This window comes from Hippocampus comes, unplaced genomic scaffold (assembly GCF_001891065.2).
Source record: "Hippocampus comes isolate QL1 unplaced genomic scaffold, H_comes_QL1_v1.1 scaffold275, whole genome shotgun sequence".
NCBI lineage: Eukaryota > Metazoa > Chordata > Actinopteri > Syngnathiformes > Syngnathidae > Hippocampus > Hippocampus comes.
In genome coordinates, this window is record NW_017804971.1 from 1408473 (window position 1) to 1427101 (window position 18629).

General features: G+C 42.6%; 2 protein-coding genes across 3 annotated transcripts in view; both read left to right on the forward strand.

Annotated features, from left to right (window-relative positions):
• The first annotated feature begins 1504 nt into the window (after positions 1-1504).
• On the forward strand, positions 1505-3843 carry ddx28 (DEAD (Asp-Glu-Ala-Asp) box polypeptide 28). Its single transcript, XM_019891935.1, has 2 exons — positions 1505-2994; positions 3314-3843. Exons 1-2 carry the CDS (start codon positions 1724-1726, stop codon positions 3711-3713), a joined length of 1671 nt encoding a protein of 556 aa, XP_019747494.1. The 5' UTR covers positions 1505-1723; the 3' UTR covers positions 3714-3843.
• A 1666-nt stretch (positions 3844-5509) lies between these two features.
• Positions 5510-18629, forward strand: part of tln2a (talin 2a) — a 90417-nt gene continuing 77297 nt past the window's right edge. For both annotated transcript variants that reach the window (XM_019891240.1, XM_019891248.1), the window contains exon 1: positions 5510-5695. The gene's annotated coding sequence lies outside the window, so the exon portion shown is untranslated. The remainder of the gene's footprint in view (positions 5696-18629) is intronic.

An 18629-nucleotide genomic window follows, 5' to 3' on the forward strand; every position in this document is an offset into this window, starting at 1 on the left:
CACAGGCAAACAAGGATACACACTAACATTCACAGCTAAGGACGAGTTAGAATAATTGGTGAACGAGACATGCATAGTTTTTTTTTTTTTTTAATTTAGGAGGAAGTCAGAGTACCCGATGAAAACCCACGCAAGCAGGGGGAGGACATGCAAACTCCAAATTATGAGGTTGGAGCCTGGATTCAAACCCCAAACTTCAAAATTGGAGGAACCATTCATACACCGTACCATTATAAAATATATCTATGTGTAATATTTGTAAATATCATCATTTATATTTTGTCAAACACTATGAAAAAAAACTTATGGGTTATTTGGGGAGAGCAAATTTCGATTCTGCTATTGAATACAGGGACATAGAGTAAGTGCACTGAAGAGTTGTTGGTTTGTGCTTCCCCTTAGTGGTCAGATGGTGAAACTGTTTGACGAGCAGGCTGAAGGCCCGGAAACGTGATCATTCAAACATCAGCAGATACACCGTGTATGTCATGAGTGTGATCAAGAGTTTTCCTTGTTGGCGTCCAGATTCTAACAGCTACAACATTAATTTGCAACGGACTTGATGATACTGATAATCAATGACCGGCACTGAGTTCATTCAGCAGACCAGCTTGTGTACAATCAATTCTACAACAGCCAGCAGCACATAAATGTGATGACTGAAACATGTTGATGAACACATTCAGGAGAGTAACTCCCTTTTTGGACCCCTTTCTCTGGATACAAAAGGGAGATTAGTGACCCGTTATGATTTTAAATGCCCAATGGCACAGCAGCAACACTGGATTATCCCCCTAGGAATCCCAGGACAGGCGCACAATAACAAACCGACTTGGATGCTTTCATTAGTCGCGAAAAAAAGTTAATAAAAGTTGACTTTAGAATGTTCTCATTACAAAACTGCAGGGTCACTGCTTGCCTGTCCACAGTTTATTGAGAATTTTTGACATTACTGTACGGTTTAAGAGTTGTTGGTTCGCTTTATTAATATTGAAAACAAACAAACAACAAACAAACAAACAAAACACAGCAGTGCTGGGATAGGTGGAGCCTATCCCAGTTGACTTTGGGTGAGAGGTGGTGTACTCCCAGGACTGGTCGCCATTCAAACACTTATACTGTATGTAGACACGCATTGTGTGTTGTGAGTGGTTGCTGTTGTTTTATGTTGTTATTTAGTTATTTGTAGTTGAGAGAGGAACATGACTGGAGTAAAACATATCAATTAAGCAAAGAACTGCTGAATTCAAAGCAAATAGACTTTAGTTTGTGTGATTTTATGTGCTCGAAATGTCATTGACTCACCTAAAAATCGATTTTTACAAAATTTTAAATAATTAATTCCAACTGTTTTTAGTGTTAAAACGCGACTCTTTTTTAATTACAGATACGCGATTTATAGTTAGCTTTACATTCAAAGTTAAATTATTATTTTTTTCTTATGCGTTTTCACGTTCTGAAATCCTTTTTTTCAAAGGTACGTGTAACGTCATCAACACGCGCCATCCCATGCCGTCATCAACAATCGCCAAGATTGCATGGTCGTCTCGTTTAGTTTTTTTAATGGCGTTTCGGAAGCACATTACCTTTGTTTTTTGGATTAATTAATGAATATTCCCCGGTGGATTCACCGCCTTGTTTTATTAGGTAGGTCCATGTTTTTGTCACGCTTCTTCGTTGCAAACTTTTTAGCCGCGAGCAGGCTCGAGTTGACGTTACCAGAATGTGGTCTCTGAAGGTCGGCTCCTCGGCACTTGCTTCTTCTAGAATTTACAGGACTAAAATAAACAGATTCTCGACCGATCTTGTTTATTTTTCGGTCTGCACGGCCTCTCCGGAAGAGATCCCCGTCATTCGCGTTCCTTGCTCCATACAGAATCGCTTTGAGAATGTGAAGCAAACCCGGGGTAGGAACAACATCAACACCAGCAAAGCTGGTAAGCTTCTCATCCAGAGCAGAAACGCTAGTTTGAACCAGTCTGTAGGATACACGCACGCAAAGTTTGACGAGCCTACACTCTGCTCCAAAGGATGGAAGCATAAAAAGTCATTCGGGGATTATTTCACAGTCAACAACATCAAATCTGTGGCGCCTTTTGTGTCTGGAAGCGGGCAGGGGGAGGATATTAAAAAGACAGTGAAGACCTTCCATAAACTGCACATCTCCAGTGAGCTGGTGGAGACTTTGGAACGCTTAAACATCACTCATCCCACCACCGTGCAGCTACAGACAATCCCCAAGGTGATGAGGGGTCACAACATCCTGTGTGCAGGGGAGACAGGAAGTGGGAAGACGCTGAGTTATCTGCTGCCAATTGTGCACAAGTTGCACCTGGATGAAGAGATTTATGAGGAGGGGTCTCATAAAATCCACACTGTGGTTGTGGTGCCCTCCAGGGAGCTGGCTGAACAGGTGGCGTCTGTGTCCAGGAGCCTTTGTGCCCCATTGGGCAAGGTGACGAGGACGGTAGGAGGCGGGCAGGGCGTGGGGCACATCAAGGGGGTCTTCAAGCAAGGGATTCCTGACATTTTAGTAGCCACTCCTGGCGCTCTTGTCAAAGCCCTGCGGAGACGTTGCTTGGACTTAAGCCATCTTCGCTTCCTGGTAGTGGATGAAGCGGACACTATGTTTGACCCGAGCTTTGCCGATATGCTGGAGGACATTTTGCGGCACACCGAAATCGCCCGCAACCCGGGCGAGACGCAAGGCCCCGCACGTAAGGCCCAACTGCTGGTGGTGGGTGCCACCTTCCCTGGCGGGGTCGGCGATGTCCTCAGCCGGGTGACGGATCTCGGCAACATGGTTGTTATCAAGAGCAAGATGCTGCACTTCCTCATGCCGCACGTGAAGCAGACCTTCCTCAAGGTGAGAGGGCAGGATAAAGTACTTGAGCTCAACCATTATCTGAAACGGCTCCAGCAGGAACATGGAGCATCAGGAGGGAACGCCGTCCTTGTGTTCTGCAACAAGGCCTCCACCGTCAACTGGCTGGGGTATGTCATTGAAAATCTGATCTATTATAGTACGACTTATTTCACTGGTTTTCCTTAGCCTTCAAGAGTGAACCACTGGAAAGATGCAATTGGCTGAATTAGAACTGGAATTACTAACCACTGTGTTCTGGCACATTAGTGTGCCATGAAAGATTGAATGTGCTGCGGAAAATCCAATGTAATTTATTTGATAGTATTGTGGACCATAGAGGATGAAATCCCTGAATTATATATAAATACTGTGCAGGTTATTTTATCTTTGAAGATTTATTTCAGGTATTCTTGATCTCAGGGTGAGTCTTTTTATTTTCCACAACAGGTACTCCCTGGAGGAGATGGGGGTGCCACATGCTCGCCTCCAAGGGGAGATGCCGGCTGTGGTTCGTGCGGGCATCTTCCACCGTTTCCAGAAAGGCACGACCGAAGTTCTCCTCTGCACTGACGTCGCCTCGCGAGGCCTGGACACGTCCCGGGTCCGCCTGGTGGTCAACTATGACTTCCCGGAGTCGCACACGGACTACATCCACAGGGCGGGCCGGGTGGGGAGGGCCGGGGGTTGTGAGGGTGGCCAGGTACTAAGCTTTGTCACACACCCGTGGGAGGTGGACCTTGTGCAGAAGATCGAGATGGCGGCACGGAGGAGAACTAGTTTGCCTGGTATGGAGTCTGAGATACGCGAGCCAAAACCTGTCATAAATGAGACACAAGAGTTGAGGTGATGGACATTACTCTTGGAAAAACCAAACCATACTCTGTTAATAATGCAGTAAATGTCCACCTAACTATTTTCCATTACAGTCGTTAATTTATGATGGTGAAAAATCCCCAAATAAATGTTTCTTCCCCTATGATATAAATCAGGATGTATTGTATTTTATTGTATGATGAAGTTGCACTGCGCGTGCTTAACCACTAGATGGTAGCATTTATCTGACTTCCGATTGCTTAGTAGACAAAAAAAAAAAAGATCAGGTTAAAGACCATCCTTTTTTTTTTTTGGTTTTTTTAAATAAAAGAAGCGACCCTACCAGGGTCATTAATTAATGCTTATTTTTAGGGTGTGTTGTGCATTGTAGTGGTTTCTACATTCGTGCTTCAGAATCACTTCTCATGCTGCTAATTATACACTTTCAATAGGCACAGGCCCTTACCTGAAACCTTGACTTGATGTGGTGCGTGCGCACTCCCCATGAAGTCTTAGATTGAAGGGAATTTTTAAAATCTCTTTTTTTTTTCCTGACTCTTTTGCTGTGGGTAGCTTGATGAAAGGTAACGTGGCGGCTGACCAAGTTAAACTCTTTCTGGCCTCCTTTTACGTGGAATGTTGCCACGCAGATTATGGATAACGCGCAGTTGACGGGAATGAATCCAAATCTAAATCTTTTCCCGGAGACGTCTCGCTCCCACAGGTCACATTTTGGGGTGGGGGTGGGGTGCTGCTGGTGGGAAATGTGGAGATTACGGTAGCAGACAGATGTGTCAACATGGCGCTTCCATCAGAATGTTTGGAATTTTACTGGGATTTTCACACAACTGTTCCCTTCCATCTATTAACTGCATGACTAGGGGGTATTCTTTGCTACTTTTTTTCCCTCTAACTGAAACCAAATGAAGTACTGCATACAAATATCTCCATCAAGAACTTGTCCACTGGCTAATCAATCACTTAAAGTTTGTTTATATAGCACTTTATAGTAGAAATAAAATGCAACTGAAAGCGCTTTACAAGACTTAGAACAGTTTTTGATTAAAAATAATTTGTTATTTCTATGCAAATATCTTGATTTATTCTTTTAAATGTAAATTCATTTTTACGTTGTCAATAATTATGTAATTATTAGAAAAAAATTATTGCAGTTTATCAACTATCACAAATACATTTCACTATGAATTACTTCAGCCAAGCCTCAAAATATATTGTTTTTCTCAAATAATTTGGGGGGAAAAACAATTATTATAAGAGCAAGCTATTAAAATGTTATTTCATTTTTTGCTTCATATACACCTGTCTTTCAATGCATATAACTTGTATTTTAATGTTGATTAAATCATGCAGAAATGCGTGAAAGACATTTGGTATATTCGATCTATTCATATAATCATTGACACGTAAACGTGTCTTCCTCAAAAATACATCTTTTCAATTATTAAAACGCAAATACAATAATTAACTTGTGCAACAAATATTTCACGAATATTTTAAATAAAAAAAGTTCAAAATATAAAGTTATTAATTGTTTCAGATAGCGTTCAGTATTTTTAAATGAATAATTACATTTGAACAATTATTTGAACGATTATTGTAAATTGAATTGCAAATCTATTAAAAATTAGTTCATTGAAAATTGCAATTCATGGATGTTATCGACTAATATTATTCACGTCATTTATTTAATATAGAATTGATATATTGTTCTAATTTGCCCCGCTGACAGTGTGTGGGAGTGGCTGATTGGACTACAATGCGTGGTCCATTTAAAGTGACGTATTTCCTTTTGTGCCCCCACTGGAGGATCTGCTCCCCCTCCCCTTTTACGCTCAAGCACTCACGCGCATTACACACTCTGTCCCTACATGAACACACACCATTCCGGCCACTTGGAAATTTCCCATCACACCGCACAGGATATTATTTTGCCGCTAAATCAGCGGAACTCTCCGCCACAGTGCGCCCTGCGATGCGCCAGAGGAGCGTCTGAAGGTAGGTTGCTTTTTTTATTTATTTTGTTGTTGCAACATTGTAATCCGATTACCTTGGTGCACATCTCTCCTGCGGCACACGCCGAAAAGCCGACTGACCTTCTCGAGCTATCGGCGCTTATTAAACGGAGAAGAACCAGCGCCGCGTGTGCGTGGCTGCTGCTGTGTTGCGTGCGTGTGCATCGACCGGTGAAGTTGTGTGCTCCCAACACGCCGAGATGCTTCGTTGAATCGACGCGCAACTTGTGGAGTCTTGATACCTACGAGCCGGTCCCTCCGGCGGCTTCACCGGTACGGGCTGCTGCAGAATGCCCGCCGAAGCGGCGTCTCTGGCGGCTTTTGTTTGGAGAGTTGTCCGAAGGAGTGGGTGGCGTGGGAGGGTGTTGGGGCAAATTCGAATGCGCGGCTCCTCGCCATGTTAATGTACGGGGCGAAGCATGACTGAATGGATTGTTTGCAACTTTGTTTTATGACCCCACCCCTGGCCTATGCAATCACCAACCCGAATGAATCATGTTGGATCCTCTTCACTTCATTGTATTCCTTCTTTATATCTCCGATAGAGGCTGTCTGTTGCATGCTATAACTGTCCTATGAGGGTGAGTGGCGTGTACATGCGTGGATTCAGCCTGCAGCCTCGCCATGCACGTTTGATTCCATGGCTCCACTGCCACACCCCTTCCCGTAGAGCAGCCTGCTATGACTCCATCATGCTTTGTGTAGTGGTGTGTACAATCTGGTCAATATAGATCATACACTTTTATGGTGCAGGTTTTCGCAGAACGATGATACTTAGGCGCTTTTCATCGTGCAGGTTGAGCTGAGAATTAAGGGAGGTCAATAGAACTTCCTTTGACCTCACTCACCTGGCTGCCTGCACGGGAGCCATCTAATTGAGGGGTCACCTGGTTCTGGCAGGCCAAATAAGTATCCGATAGCCCTATTCTAAAATGAGTACACCAGTGAGCTGCATTTAAGTTTTTTTATTGCTATTTTTTTTTAACATCACACTTGTATTTTGAAATGACAATATTGAAAATAACTTGTAAACGGCCATCCCTCATTGTTGTCACAGTTCGCTTTATTGCCGTTGCACTATATTGCAGCCTAATTTTGTTTTACTTATTCTTATTTATTTATTTGCTAAGGATACTTGGCCGCCAATGCACTTTCAGTCCCTTTCTTGAACAAACGGTAATAAAAGAGAAACGTAATTAGCACATTTATGAGCTGTCGATGGTCGCAATTTATGCCAAGTTACTCAAATGTGGAATGGCTAATGGTTAGCCACTTAATAGCCAGAGCTATCCTCGGCCAGCTCTACACTGTGATTGGCAGACACTGACATCACTCAACACACCAGGCAACACGCATTTGATCACAGGTGCTACAGTAATGTGAGGATGAAGACCCCAAGAGGACATACTTGTAAATACTACATTCACCTCAAGTGCATATTTTGTATTTGTATATACAGTACAATATAATGCTTTAAAATAAAATAAATGTTTGGTCACTACCTTGCGGATTTTTAGCTCTTCTTATTAATCAGTTCCAAAGAAGTTGCTTTCAGTTTGAAAAAGGTCAGCGACCGCTAATTTAATTTCTGTCTGTTCTGGAAACTCACCATGCAGTGAAAAAAGGGTCATTCATGAAGGACTGACAGCATTGCTTTTGCCTAAATCCAAAATATCAAAGAAAGACATGGACTGCTGCTTAATATCAAATTTTCACAAATTGTTGGTCTAATGGGATAATTCCCAGTCATTTTTTAACTTTCTGCCATAATATCAACGTGAAATACCAGTGCACTTGCTAAAAAAAGGTTTACTGTTATGACTTGCGAGATTATCAGTAATCCAGGTCATGGCAAACCATCAAGGTTGAATGGAGGCAAGTGGACCCCTTTTGTTTTGGGGTTTTTTTTGCGCGCACACACACACACATATTCAACATTAAGCGTTACAGTTACAAAAAAAACTATTGCTGAACTTTTGAAGATGTGTGGTGACGTATGTGGAATGTTTCTACATTCATATATTCAACTTTGTCATCCACACAGAGGCGTGTTTTTGGATGAAGTGTTTTTCAAACTGCAGCTGAATAAATTGGGCCTTTTATTTGATAAAGCCTGGTCTGAATGCGGTCTGAAGACATGTTTCTCAGAGTGGAGAATGAATTACGTATTGCATATTGTTGTGGTGGCGCCAAATGTTTGGCCTTCAATACTTGGAACGGGATGGGAGATAAACATTTGCAAATGACTCAGACTGTTTTTGAAATTTTTTTTTTGTCTTTATCTGTTTCCATATTACTTTTGACTTAAATGAGGAAATTGCCCGATTTTTGACACAAATTGGTTGTACTTGCAGAGGGCAGCGGCATGGAAAGTACAGTAACCCATGGAGGGGGGGGGGGTGTCCCCAACGTGTGGGCAGTTTATATTTAGAAATGCCTTTTTGTAATAGTCTTTCCCCACAAAATGTGATGAGGGGCAATTTTTTTAACCACCTGCAGAACATACCAGACATCTTTTTGTGTAGTATGTTATTCGTACAGATGCATTTCTTGCCTAGTTGCAACATCCTACCTCCCCCCCCTGGTCACCATGATGACAAAAGCAGCTCTTTAATGGCCGAGCAATATTTTGAAGCGGGGTTAACAGTCGCTCTCTCGCATGAGACAAAGTCGCCCTCTCAAAACAGTATAATTTTTGCAGGACAGGAAAAAGGATGTCAAGTGTATTACCATTCCTGGGAAATGTATTAGAAAAAAAAAACAAAAAAAAAACGCACAATTGATTTTGAAGTTGATGTCACTTAAGTTATTTTCCAGCGCCGGCTAATCACCTGTGTTGAAAATTTCCTTGCCGTCTCTTGTAGTTTAATGTTGGCTGTTTTAGCATACAGCTCCCTGTCCATTAACTTCAAGTGGCCTAACTATATTGGACGTTCTTGTCAGCCAGGAACAAATGAAGAGCTTTTTCATTACCTTAGCACTGATCCATGATGGCTTTAGTGGTCGTGAGCAGTAATGTTATTTGCCACTTAAATTTAATGTTCTCAAAGCGGGACGCTGGAACAAACACCGTTCTGCTGTGGCGTAACTGTTCACATGTTTAGTGCTGAAATCACCAGGTAGACGTGAGCGTCATCGGACTGTAAAACGACCCAGTCGATTTGTTTATTGATGCGCCTCGGGTGGGTGAATGACCTCTAGTGAGCATGTGTGAAGGGGTGTGGTCTCGAACTCCTCGTTAGACGTGCGTGGCTTATTTATTGATTTTTGGCCCTGCATAAAAACAGGCTTTAGGAGAAGGAAGTCAATGATCCATAGTGTTCATCACATATAACATAATGCACGTGACTCTGAGAGTATTGAGCCTTACGATCACGGTGATAATAATAATAATAGTCAGTCCAATAAGAAAGGAAATGGTCCTCAGAACGGGGGAAACTGTAATATATATGGACGCTTGTTCAAATGAGACATTTTTCTTTTTAAGAATCCAAATAAAAGGTCTTCTACAAGTAGCAGGGTTTCATCAGTGGCAGGCATGTCTGCTTCACACAGGCTCACAGTTTTGAGGGTTGGAAGATTTTCGAACTGAATGCCCATCAAGCACAGGCACATGCGCCCATATACATTTGGATGCCACTTTATAAACAGTTGTCGACTGGTGGGGGGTTGTAAGGGCCCCCCACCCTTCTGGCCCTCCCACACAATAGCCTCTGCAATTTGTTGTATTTTATTCACGAGTCTTTTGAGACATGAGCCATCTTTGGACAATTTTAATTTTGAATAGCGAGCAAAAATTGGAGTTGGGTGTGCTATCTATGGTGGCAACGAACTTCACATCAAGCGACAGTTGGCCAGATGGCGAACAATTATTCACAAATGAGGGCAAGTGCTTGCTTAAAAGCTGTTTATTGCTGCTCTCTGTTCAGGTTTTCTGTACAGCTACATCTAAAACGTTGAGACGTTTTGTATTTAACCGAACCACATCATTTACTAAGTTTTGCTAGCTTAATGCTAATATACAGTCCGAATTGAGAACTAGCATCAAATGTGCAGCAATTATGAACAACTTGTATTCGAACACAAGCCCAGACACACATGCCAACGAGGTATATAGTACAACAGTACTCAAAGGAGTATATACCGTATCTTCTGCAAAAAATAACTAACAGTATTGCAGCTTATATGCTATAGTCTTCCGTGTTACACCATGTACGTGTCATATCGCCGTATATATTATACCGTCCCCAGTTCAGGGTGAGCAGCACAGTGCCCCTTGACTTATCACGATACACAGGATAGGAAGCCGCCTAGTAACACGTGAATTTAGACTTGAAGGCAGTGTGGATTTGTGCCTTCAACTAGACCACGTACTGTATCTGATACAGTTATTTAAAACAACTTGACAAGAAAATAAAAGAAGCACTTGACGTATTGTTTCAGTTTGTATCATCAAAGTTGATAAAAGGTAAAAGTAAAGGCGGTGGTCCCACTGGTGAAATACTGGCACTGTGAGATGAATGACAGCTATGTTTTGCTACTTTCTGGTGTCTTCTTTATGGGCTTTCCAGAATTATTTGTCACATGATCTCTTCCAGCTGTCTGGATGTATTTATATACATAAGCACCCCTGCGCCCCCCCCCCAAAAAAAATCCTTATTTCCCTCCTAAAAATTGCTCCAAAAAATCATGTTGTTATTGAAATTAAATTTTTAAAGCCCCCCCATAATTAATCTAAATTACTATTTATTTGTTAATTTATTTTTTCCACTTTTGAAAAATGTTCAACTTGCCTCTGTTGAAATGAAGTGCACACGGCCAGATTTTTTTCATTACTGTACCATATGTATGCGCAGTATGTGGACTGTTCGAGCGACAAGATATGAAAATGTAACCACATGTGGATTTCTTCGTCCTTACTTCAACTATATAATTGCGAGTAAAAATATTTGCCCAGTTAAAGCATTTTTCTCCAAATGTGAGTTTTTTTTTTTTTTAAATAAATGGTGCATCTAATTAAACCAAAGACTTGTATACAATTTTCACAATATGTCCCCTTTAAAAGTATATCCCAATTTCGGGTCTTTTTGCCAGGTTGAAGCATCACTGTGACCTGAGTTCTTCAGATATTACTTTCTATGTATTGGTTCTTCCTGCAGCCTTCAAGCTTCACAGGGAAGAAATATAATCAGGCGCCTGGTCCATGACCCGACTGCTGGCTTTCAGACCGTCTCAGGTGGCTCTCACACTTTGAATTCCGAGCACTCCTTTTTCCAAAGAAACGTCATCTTTCCCATATGTATCCATCAAATCAAGGAGTGGCCCAACCAAAAGTTAAAACTAGAAACTCTGACTAAGTCTGCTTATTAACACCTTAAAAAAAACAAAAAATCAAGAATCCTAGATCAGGCCAAGCAAGACACAGACAAGCTGGTTCACATGCTCATTGTCAGAAGATTAGAGTGACTATTCTAAATTGTTTTTCACACACACACACACACACACACACACACACACACACACACACACACACACACACACACACACACACACACCTCTGATTTCTCACCATTTTGCTTGGTTTGAATTGAGGCTGTCTCAGCATGCATTGGGTGTGCATGTAGGACCACACATCAAGACCAAACAGCTAACACGTTATGATCGGAGCAAATAACACAAAGTGCCTGTTGAGACCATCACCAAAAAAGGTACAGTATATGACCCGCCCTTTTTTATTTTAGCGATGAACGCGCCCGCGTCTGCTGCCTCGACAGCTGTTGGCTTGTAACTCCCAAAGTTGTGAACAAATGGTGTTCTCATTTATTCAGCACGTTTGTTGACAAATTTCCACATTTCTATCAGTCATCGGAGTATTTTAGTGGCTATGACACCATGGTGTGTGAAACTAATCCACAGGTGGAATTCCCCTGCAGAGTCACTCGCAGCTTTCTTAAAGGGAACATTGCTGGGAGTGATGGAAATGTATCCCACCCTCATTTCGCCAGTCTGTCTGCCCCCCCCCCCCCCCCCCCCCCCCCCGTGTCTATTCTTGGTGTTCCCATCAGGGTTAGATTCTTGCTGCGAATGTTTGGCGGCAAACTATCCCTTTGAATAAGGCCACCTTTCTGGAGGATGTGCTCAGATGATCCCAGTGTTGCCTAGTGAAATGTAGTGCGAGATCATTTAATGTGCATGGGGCCAGATTTGACAGGGAATGTTCACATTTTAGGGTTGTCCCACTCAGCGTTGTGTAACTGTCATGAGGGTGCCGAATTGACATATTTGAATGGACGGGAGAATATGCGCAACCAGAAAAGTGTGTATCTGTGCCCCTATTCTCACAGACGCAGTAGAATATGGCCCTATGTGAATAGCCGATGTAAAAGGACACGCAATGGAAACATGGGTGGGTTTCAAACAAAAGGTGCTCTGTTATGAGTTGTTGATCGGTTGTCGATACAAAGGAGTGGGAATAAGAGCTGAAACGTTGATTTCTTGTCTCAGACTCATCTTTTGATGACAAATCAAAACGTTTTCAGATCTGCTTCAATTCTTTTGTAGAGGAGTGTAGATACCTGTGAAATGAATGCTAATGCTAAACGGGGTTTCGATTGTATTGTACTTTTCGACCTTTAGACCTCAAAAGCAGTGTTAACACAGCATCAGAAGCAACTGGGGGCGGCGGTCCTCAGTATCTTGCTCAAGGACACTTCGACATGGTCACATTGACCAGTAATCAAACCCCCAAACTCTGGGTTGGGAGACGGCCACTCGACCACTGAGCCATGCCACCCCAAACAGACCGAAATGTCCACAACTGGTGAGACAATAACTGAAGTTTGAAAAATATGTGACCATCTCATCGATTGGAGGTGTCTCAGAATCACAAAGCAATGTTGTGGTGAGGAAACTTCCAGGTTGTTAAGATCATTTAGCCCGACACTTGGGTTCAGTTCAGTCCCTCGTGTTCGGCATTTCATTGGAAACTGTCCCAAAATATCCCACGAGTGCAGCTTAACTTTTCACCATGCTCCCTTCGGGGTGCGGTGGAGCCCTACACGACACTGTCCTTTTACTTGTCGACAGACTTGTGTGGAATGTCTGGAATGTCTAGCAAAAGCTCTTTGCACTGTCCGTTCTTTTTCCCATGTCACCTCTCTGATTCGAAGTTACCTACGCGTAATGGGGTGTCAGTCAACCTACGAATTTGCAGGCTTTGGAGGTACTGTAAAACTGGGACTGAGAAATCTAACATTCTATACTGGTGTTTGCTTGCACCATATACTGAGGCGTACAACACATACGGTGGTACCTTTTACGTACATTCGAGTGAATTTCATTACGTGACCAAATCAACGTTCCCTATTAAAATAACTCTAATTCCATTATCCCACTCCAGCCACCCCAACAAAGGTTTAAAAGTACAGGTTCAATTCCTAAAAGCTTGGACAGGATGAGTCGTAACAATGATAGTGCCTTTTAAGGGGTGCAAAATAGTAAGCGATGACAGCAGCATGGTCATGGGTTTTTTTGTTTGTTTGTTTTTTGTGAGTTTCGGGATATGGATTTTTGTTACTGCAGCTATTTACTGGTGTTCTCATTTTGTACATCGGCAAGTGTGCCTCTCCTTTTTTCTCAACTTGACTTGAGTGCTGGCTTGTAACTCAAATGTTGAAAAAAAATAATTAAAGCCCCCCCCCCCCCGACACAAACCTGGCTATACAGTAGTCATACTTTTAAAAAAAATATTGTAAATTGGGGACCTTGTAGTTCAATTTACCACTGCATAGGACTTAATTTGTCTTCAATAAAAGGGTGTAATTATTTCCGAGAAAATGCATGTTCTTTTGGACTTTAATCGAGTGGGCTTTTTCATACAGTCTGTTTGAGACGCCATCAGGATTTTACATTGAGACAAGATTTTGTTTGCTCTGCTGCCTTCTCAACCTACACATCCAAACCTCTGCTGACGGCGGGGACCAGAAATAACGCTTTAAGTGGCCATTAATGAACCACTGCTCCACAGTCTTTCTGTCAGCCCCCGCCACTCTACCCCGACCCCAACTTGGTGCTTGGCCAGAACCATTCTGTCTTAAATGGGCTCTCAAAGACTTGTGATGCTGTCTCTTGAACCGAGCTATATAAGGGAAACAATCCTGTGTTTATTAGTTTAGGGCAAGTTCACGGGAGCGCTGCCAGGCCTGGGAGTAGAAAGTGACGTCAGGAAGAAGAAGGAGAAGAAGAAGCAGCAGCATTCAGAGTGTTGAGCTGTAAACATTCCTTTCCTGGTATTTGGTAGAACTTCTGAGAAAAGCTTTGTTGCTTGTCAAAGGGGCTGGACATGGCTTTTCATTTGTCTAGCTTCCTCGTGGGGCCATGTTTGCGAATGTACCTTGTGGTCATGTTAGCGGCCACCTAATGGCTTCAATTTGGGTGGCCCCTGTCCTCAGAGTTTAGGGAGCCAGTTGGAAGGAGGCCATCCACCTGCTACATCATGCCAGCTGGAGTAATGTATCACTATTAGGATGTGTTCAAAGATGTGTTCAGATTTTTTTCAACTGATGTCATGATTCATCTGACGTCTTGGGTCTATAGGCTGACTTGTCCTTGTTGTTCTTCATGCCACCAGTTAGTCAAAACTGACTCAACAGCACCACTGCTGGTTGCAGCCAGTAGTGCACTCCGTTTTTCTTCGGTTCCTTCAAGACATTCATATTCAACGATCGAAACAAATGAGACAATCGGCAACACTTGATGAATCGGTTAATATGCTTTTGACCGGGCAAAGTTTAATAATGAATTAAACCTCAAGAAAAAATGGATTAAAAAAAAAATTACGGTCAACGAGTGTTTGTGAAAGGTTTGGAGTGCAGTTGTTGCGTGTCGGGGTTTGGAGGTCAAAACAGGAGGTGTTTCAAAGTCATGGACCTGCCATGTTCCTATTTGCTCTGTGGACACCACAATGGCTGCAGTTAAATTGTACTATTCACTGTGCGCACACATGAAGTGCTGGAATTACGAGACCGTGTTACAGTGTCAAACTAGGGTCAAATGTGATTCAATGTGCCCCGAGTGCGTGCTGTTTATTTCCTGAAATTGAATCACAATAATCCAGTAGCAGTTGAAACACTGGAAAACAAAACAAAAAAAAAATGGAAAGTCGTCTTTGCGAACCCTTACGTTTGATACAAACATGCCTGTGTGCAGCTTGTTCTCCAGCTGGCAAGGAGACAAATGCTGTATTGTCACATTCCTCTCTTCACATGGACGTGGGGCGGGGGGGCTTAGAATGCCAGGCTTGTCCTCAGTTGGGTTACTTATCTCCCCAGTGCAGTGCATACCCTCAGGGAAATTACTTAAAAAGAAGAGTGAAAGAGGCAGGGAGGAAGGATTGTATTCACCCACCCACGGGCAACACATGTCACGGACTTCACAATTTATGCTTTTTATGTCAAGTATTTTCATTCATTCCATTTTAGCTGTTTGATTAATTTGGTTTGCAAAATTCCATGTGCGAAATTTTACTGATGTTATTGCATTGTGACAGCAGATGACAGTAAAGTGGCAGATGGGGAGTGGGATTTTTTTTGTGATTGTTTGTTCCTTTCATGAAAATGTGTTCCCTTATTCAAGCTGCTCCTATGAAGTGGCCCATGCGGCTAAAATGCGGCTCAGAGCAGCCGTAAAGGCAGGTGAAATTTTCAAGTGAGAAATATATGTGAAGTGCTGGTCCAGAGATTAAAGTCATAGATATCAATTTTTGTAAATGTGCTTCTTCGCCCTCTTGTGCCAACAGTGAGGTGGGAAACATTTGGACGCTCGCATGGCAACAAACCCGCACAAATACATTTGAGTTGTTTCTTTTAAGCGTAAGAATGAAGAGGTCTCTGTTTTGGTAGTAAAAATGAAAATGACCTCTGGCATTCCCATGTGGTGTTTGCATGTTCTATCCACGCTTGTGTGGGTTTTCTACTTTTCTATGGCTTTTTCGGAATCAAGAGTACGACCGATTTTGAAGGCTCTGGTCGAACTGGATTGACACGGCATCACACAGAGGCTGAAAATTCATGGGACTAAATAAATAAATAATGCGACATTCGCGCGATGGAATCATCCAAAAGAAATTCAATGAAATGAGGACAGTAAACTGTTGGGAATAAAGTAATGGAACAATATTAGAGTTTAGATTATAAATGTGGGATACCTAACAGTGTTGAGAACACTGTTGATTATTGCCTTTTTCCTTTTCCAAAGAGTTCTCCTCGAGGTTTAAAAGGACGTATAGACTGCAGTATTTCCACCATTCTCCAGCACGCTTGTATGTCTGCTCTCCCCGTCCCTCCGGTGCTGCTTTCCCAATTTGCTGACCAAGCAGGAAAGCAGCAGCAGCCTGCTCTCTCTGTCGCTTTCACTCTCTCGCTTCCCTCTTCAGCTCATCAGACTTTCTTTTTCTGCCAATCAAGTCCGCCCCCCCCCCCGCCACCCCCAACTTCCCAAACCGATCTCCATTCTGCCACGTGGCTTGCAAAACATGTGGATACTTAACCTTCAAACCAGTTGGCGGCATTAAAAGACACAGTGTGTGCTTAGCCAGGCAGTGAATCTGTACACAAATATCAGACTAATGGACGACATCTCCTAAACTGATGGACGGAATGTTCACTATGACTGTGTGTCATTTTCAATAACCTTTACGACAGTGTAGCGGGGAACCCTGTCGAGCCTCAACTCAACAAGTTAGCGTGCTCGGCTTGCCATGGAATGAATAACACAGGTCGATCCTTTAAGCCCAAAGAAATATCTGGTCTCCAGTAGCAGAATAGGCCGAAAAAAACACATACAGTATCACTGCAAACAAACAAGCATCATGGCTGGTGACAGGTCAAAGGGAATGATGGTGAAGGCTGAAGTCTTAAAAAAATCAAAAAAATGATATGAAAACTCATTCAGTACCAGCCAATTCTAGACCAAGTCTGAAAAGACGTTTAAAAACGTCTTTGGGAGTGAATGAGTTAAAGGGTCCGGCTAACCTCTTTTTAAATGTTAAACTGGCAAAATGATCAAAAACCTTGACACCATGCTGATAGTGTAGGCAAAAAAAAGCTTCACAACCCTTCAATGAACCCAAAATGGCAGTGTCAAACCAAAATGGCTGACTTCCTCATCAGTTTTGGACATGAGTCTTTGAGACCATATTTTGTGTCAATCTGGCAACATCGGGTAATATTTTTTCCCCCAACTTTCCAGAGGGTACTACTGAGTGACGTTTATGGGATTTTTATTTCATCAGGTGTGCATGTAGAAAAATTGGTGCGTTTTCAGGCATGTTAAAGACCCTAAAAAAGGCAATCAATGCGTTGGTCGTCTGTCTCATGAACAACTTTGGACCCACTATAGCCCCATGATAGACATGCTGGAAAAAGTTTGTGTTGCTAAGTGAAACTGGATTCAGGACTGAATTTTCAAAGAATCCCAGAGTGCTAGCAAGTCACTTATGGTTTTTGCCTGCGACAACAACCATACGTCACTTAGCATTTGCTCCCAAAAGCTCCCCACCACATGCAGCCGGTACTTTCTCTTTGAACCCTTGAGTAAAATTTCGCTTTGCATTTGGATGCCTTCCCTCAAAGCACTTTGACTTGTCTTTAAGGACGTCTACCAGCACTTCTGGTGGTGTCAGATATCAGAGTGTTTCATTACAGCCTCCTCATAGCACCACCTGTGATATATTATATATTTTATTTTCATGAGAGTAGAAAGAATGCATATATTTATTCTAGAGGGGCTAATATTTGAGAAGATTTGATAACTTGTCAAAGGCTGGCATTCTTGTATATGTTGTGCATATACGTTAATATTTTTTAAATTTACGGACTGGCGTTTGCTTTTGAATCTCACCTATCAGGAGCCCAAAGATTATTTTCTGAAAAGTCTCAGAAGCGTTAGCCATTGATGGAGAAGTCACTTTTTACCGGGACACTTTACAATTCAAATAAATTGCTGAGAGCACCAAAGTCCATGTCATATCATTGGGTTACATCCAAGGCCAGTCACCATTGTATTGGTTGGCAGCTGCTGCCACACCTCTCGAAGATGATTCGCCTCTGGCGCACTGTCCTGACAGCTCCTGTTGTGTACTGCGTTGGCTCATATTCCGTATTGTCCAACTTGTTCCTTTAAATGCAAACATCACTCATTTGCTATTTAAATCCTCTGCAAATGATCTCCCAGCTCTTACACTAAAGCAGGTATATTTCCTGTCCCTGGCTGTTGTAACAGGTGACGTGTGAAACAAAGCCGAGTATTTCAAGTTTGCGAGGTGAAGTGGGAGCTGCCCCATACAATAAAGCTGACAGCCTTTCATTTTGGTAGCTGCCACGATGGAGGAACCGGGGCTTGGTTTGAGCTGGATTGTTCAGCCGCAAAGGCCTCACGGCAACCGAAAGGTGGTGTACCTCTCATGTTGTTATGGTCATTTTCTCCAGTGTCTACCGAGGTACAGCATAGACAAGCACCTGCCTTAAAAGTTGGAGTGGGTCTTTTGCAACAGTAGGTATGTTATAGCATCAACATTTTTTCATCGGTGGAGCATGAGCCCCTTGTTTCTTTTGCCCACAATGGACTAACAAAGCACTTGAGAGTTTCAGCTTCTCAAGTTTTTAGTTTGAAGTGGCCACTTGAGTGAAACACTCCAGTTGGTAGCTGAAGGAGAGGAAAGTGCCCATTGGCTCTGACCTGTTCTTGTTCCTACAATCTCCATTTTGGGTCCAGTATGGCCATGTTCCCTACAAGCAGTCATCGTGGTAGGTTTTTGTCGAATTATCTCAGGAGCCAGTCACAAGAAGGTGTCATGTCATATAACCTATGACAACTCTGCATTTCTTTGAGACAGAGTGATTATAGCTCACTAGCTCACA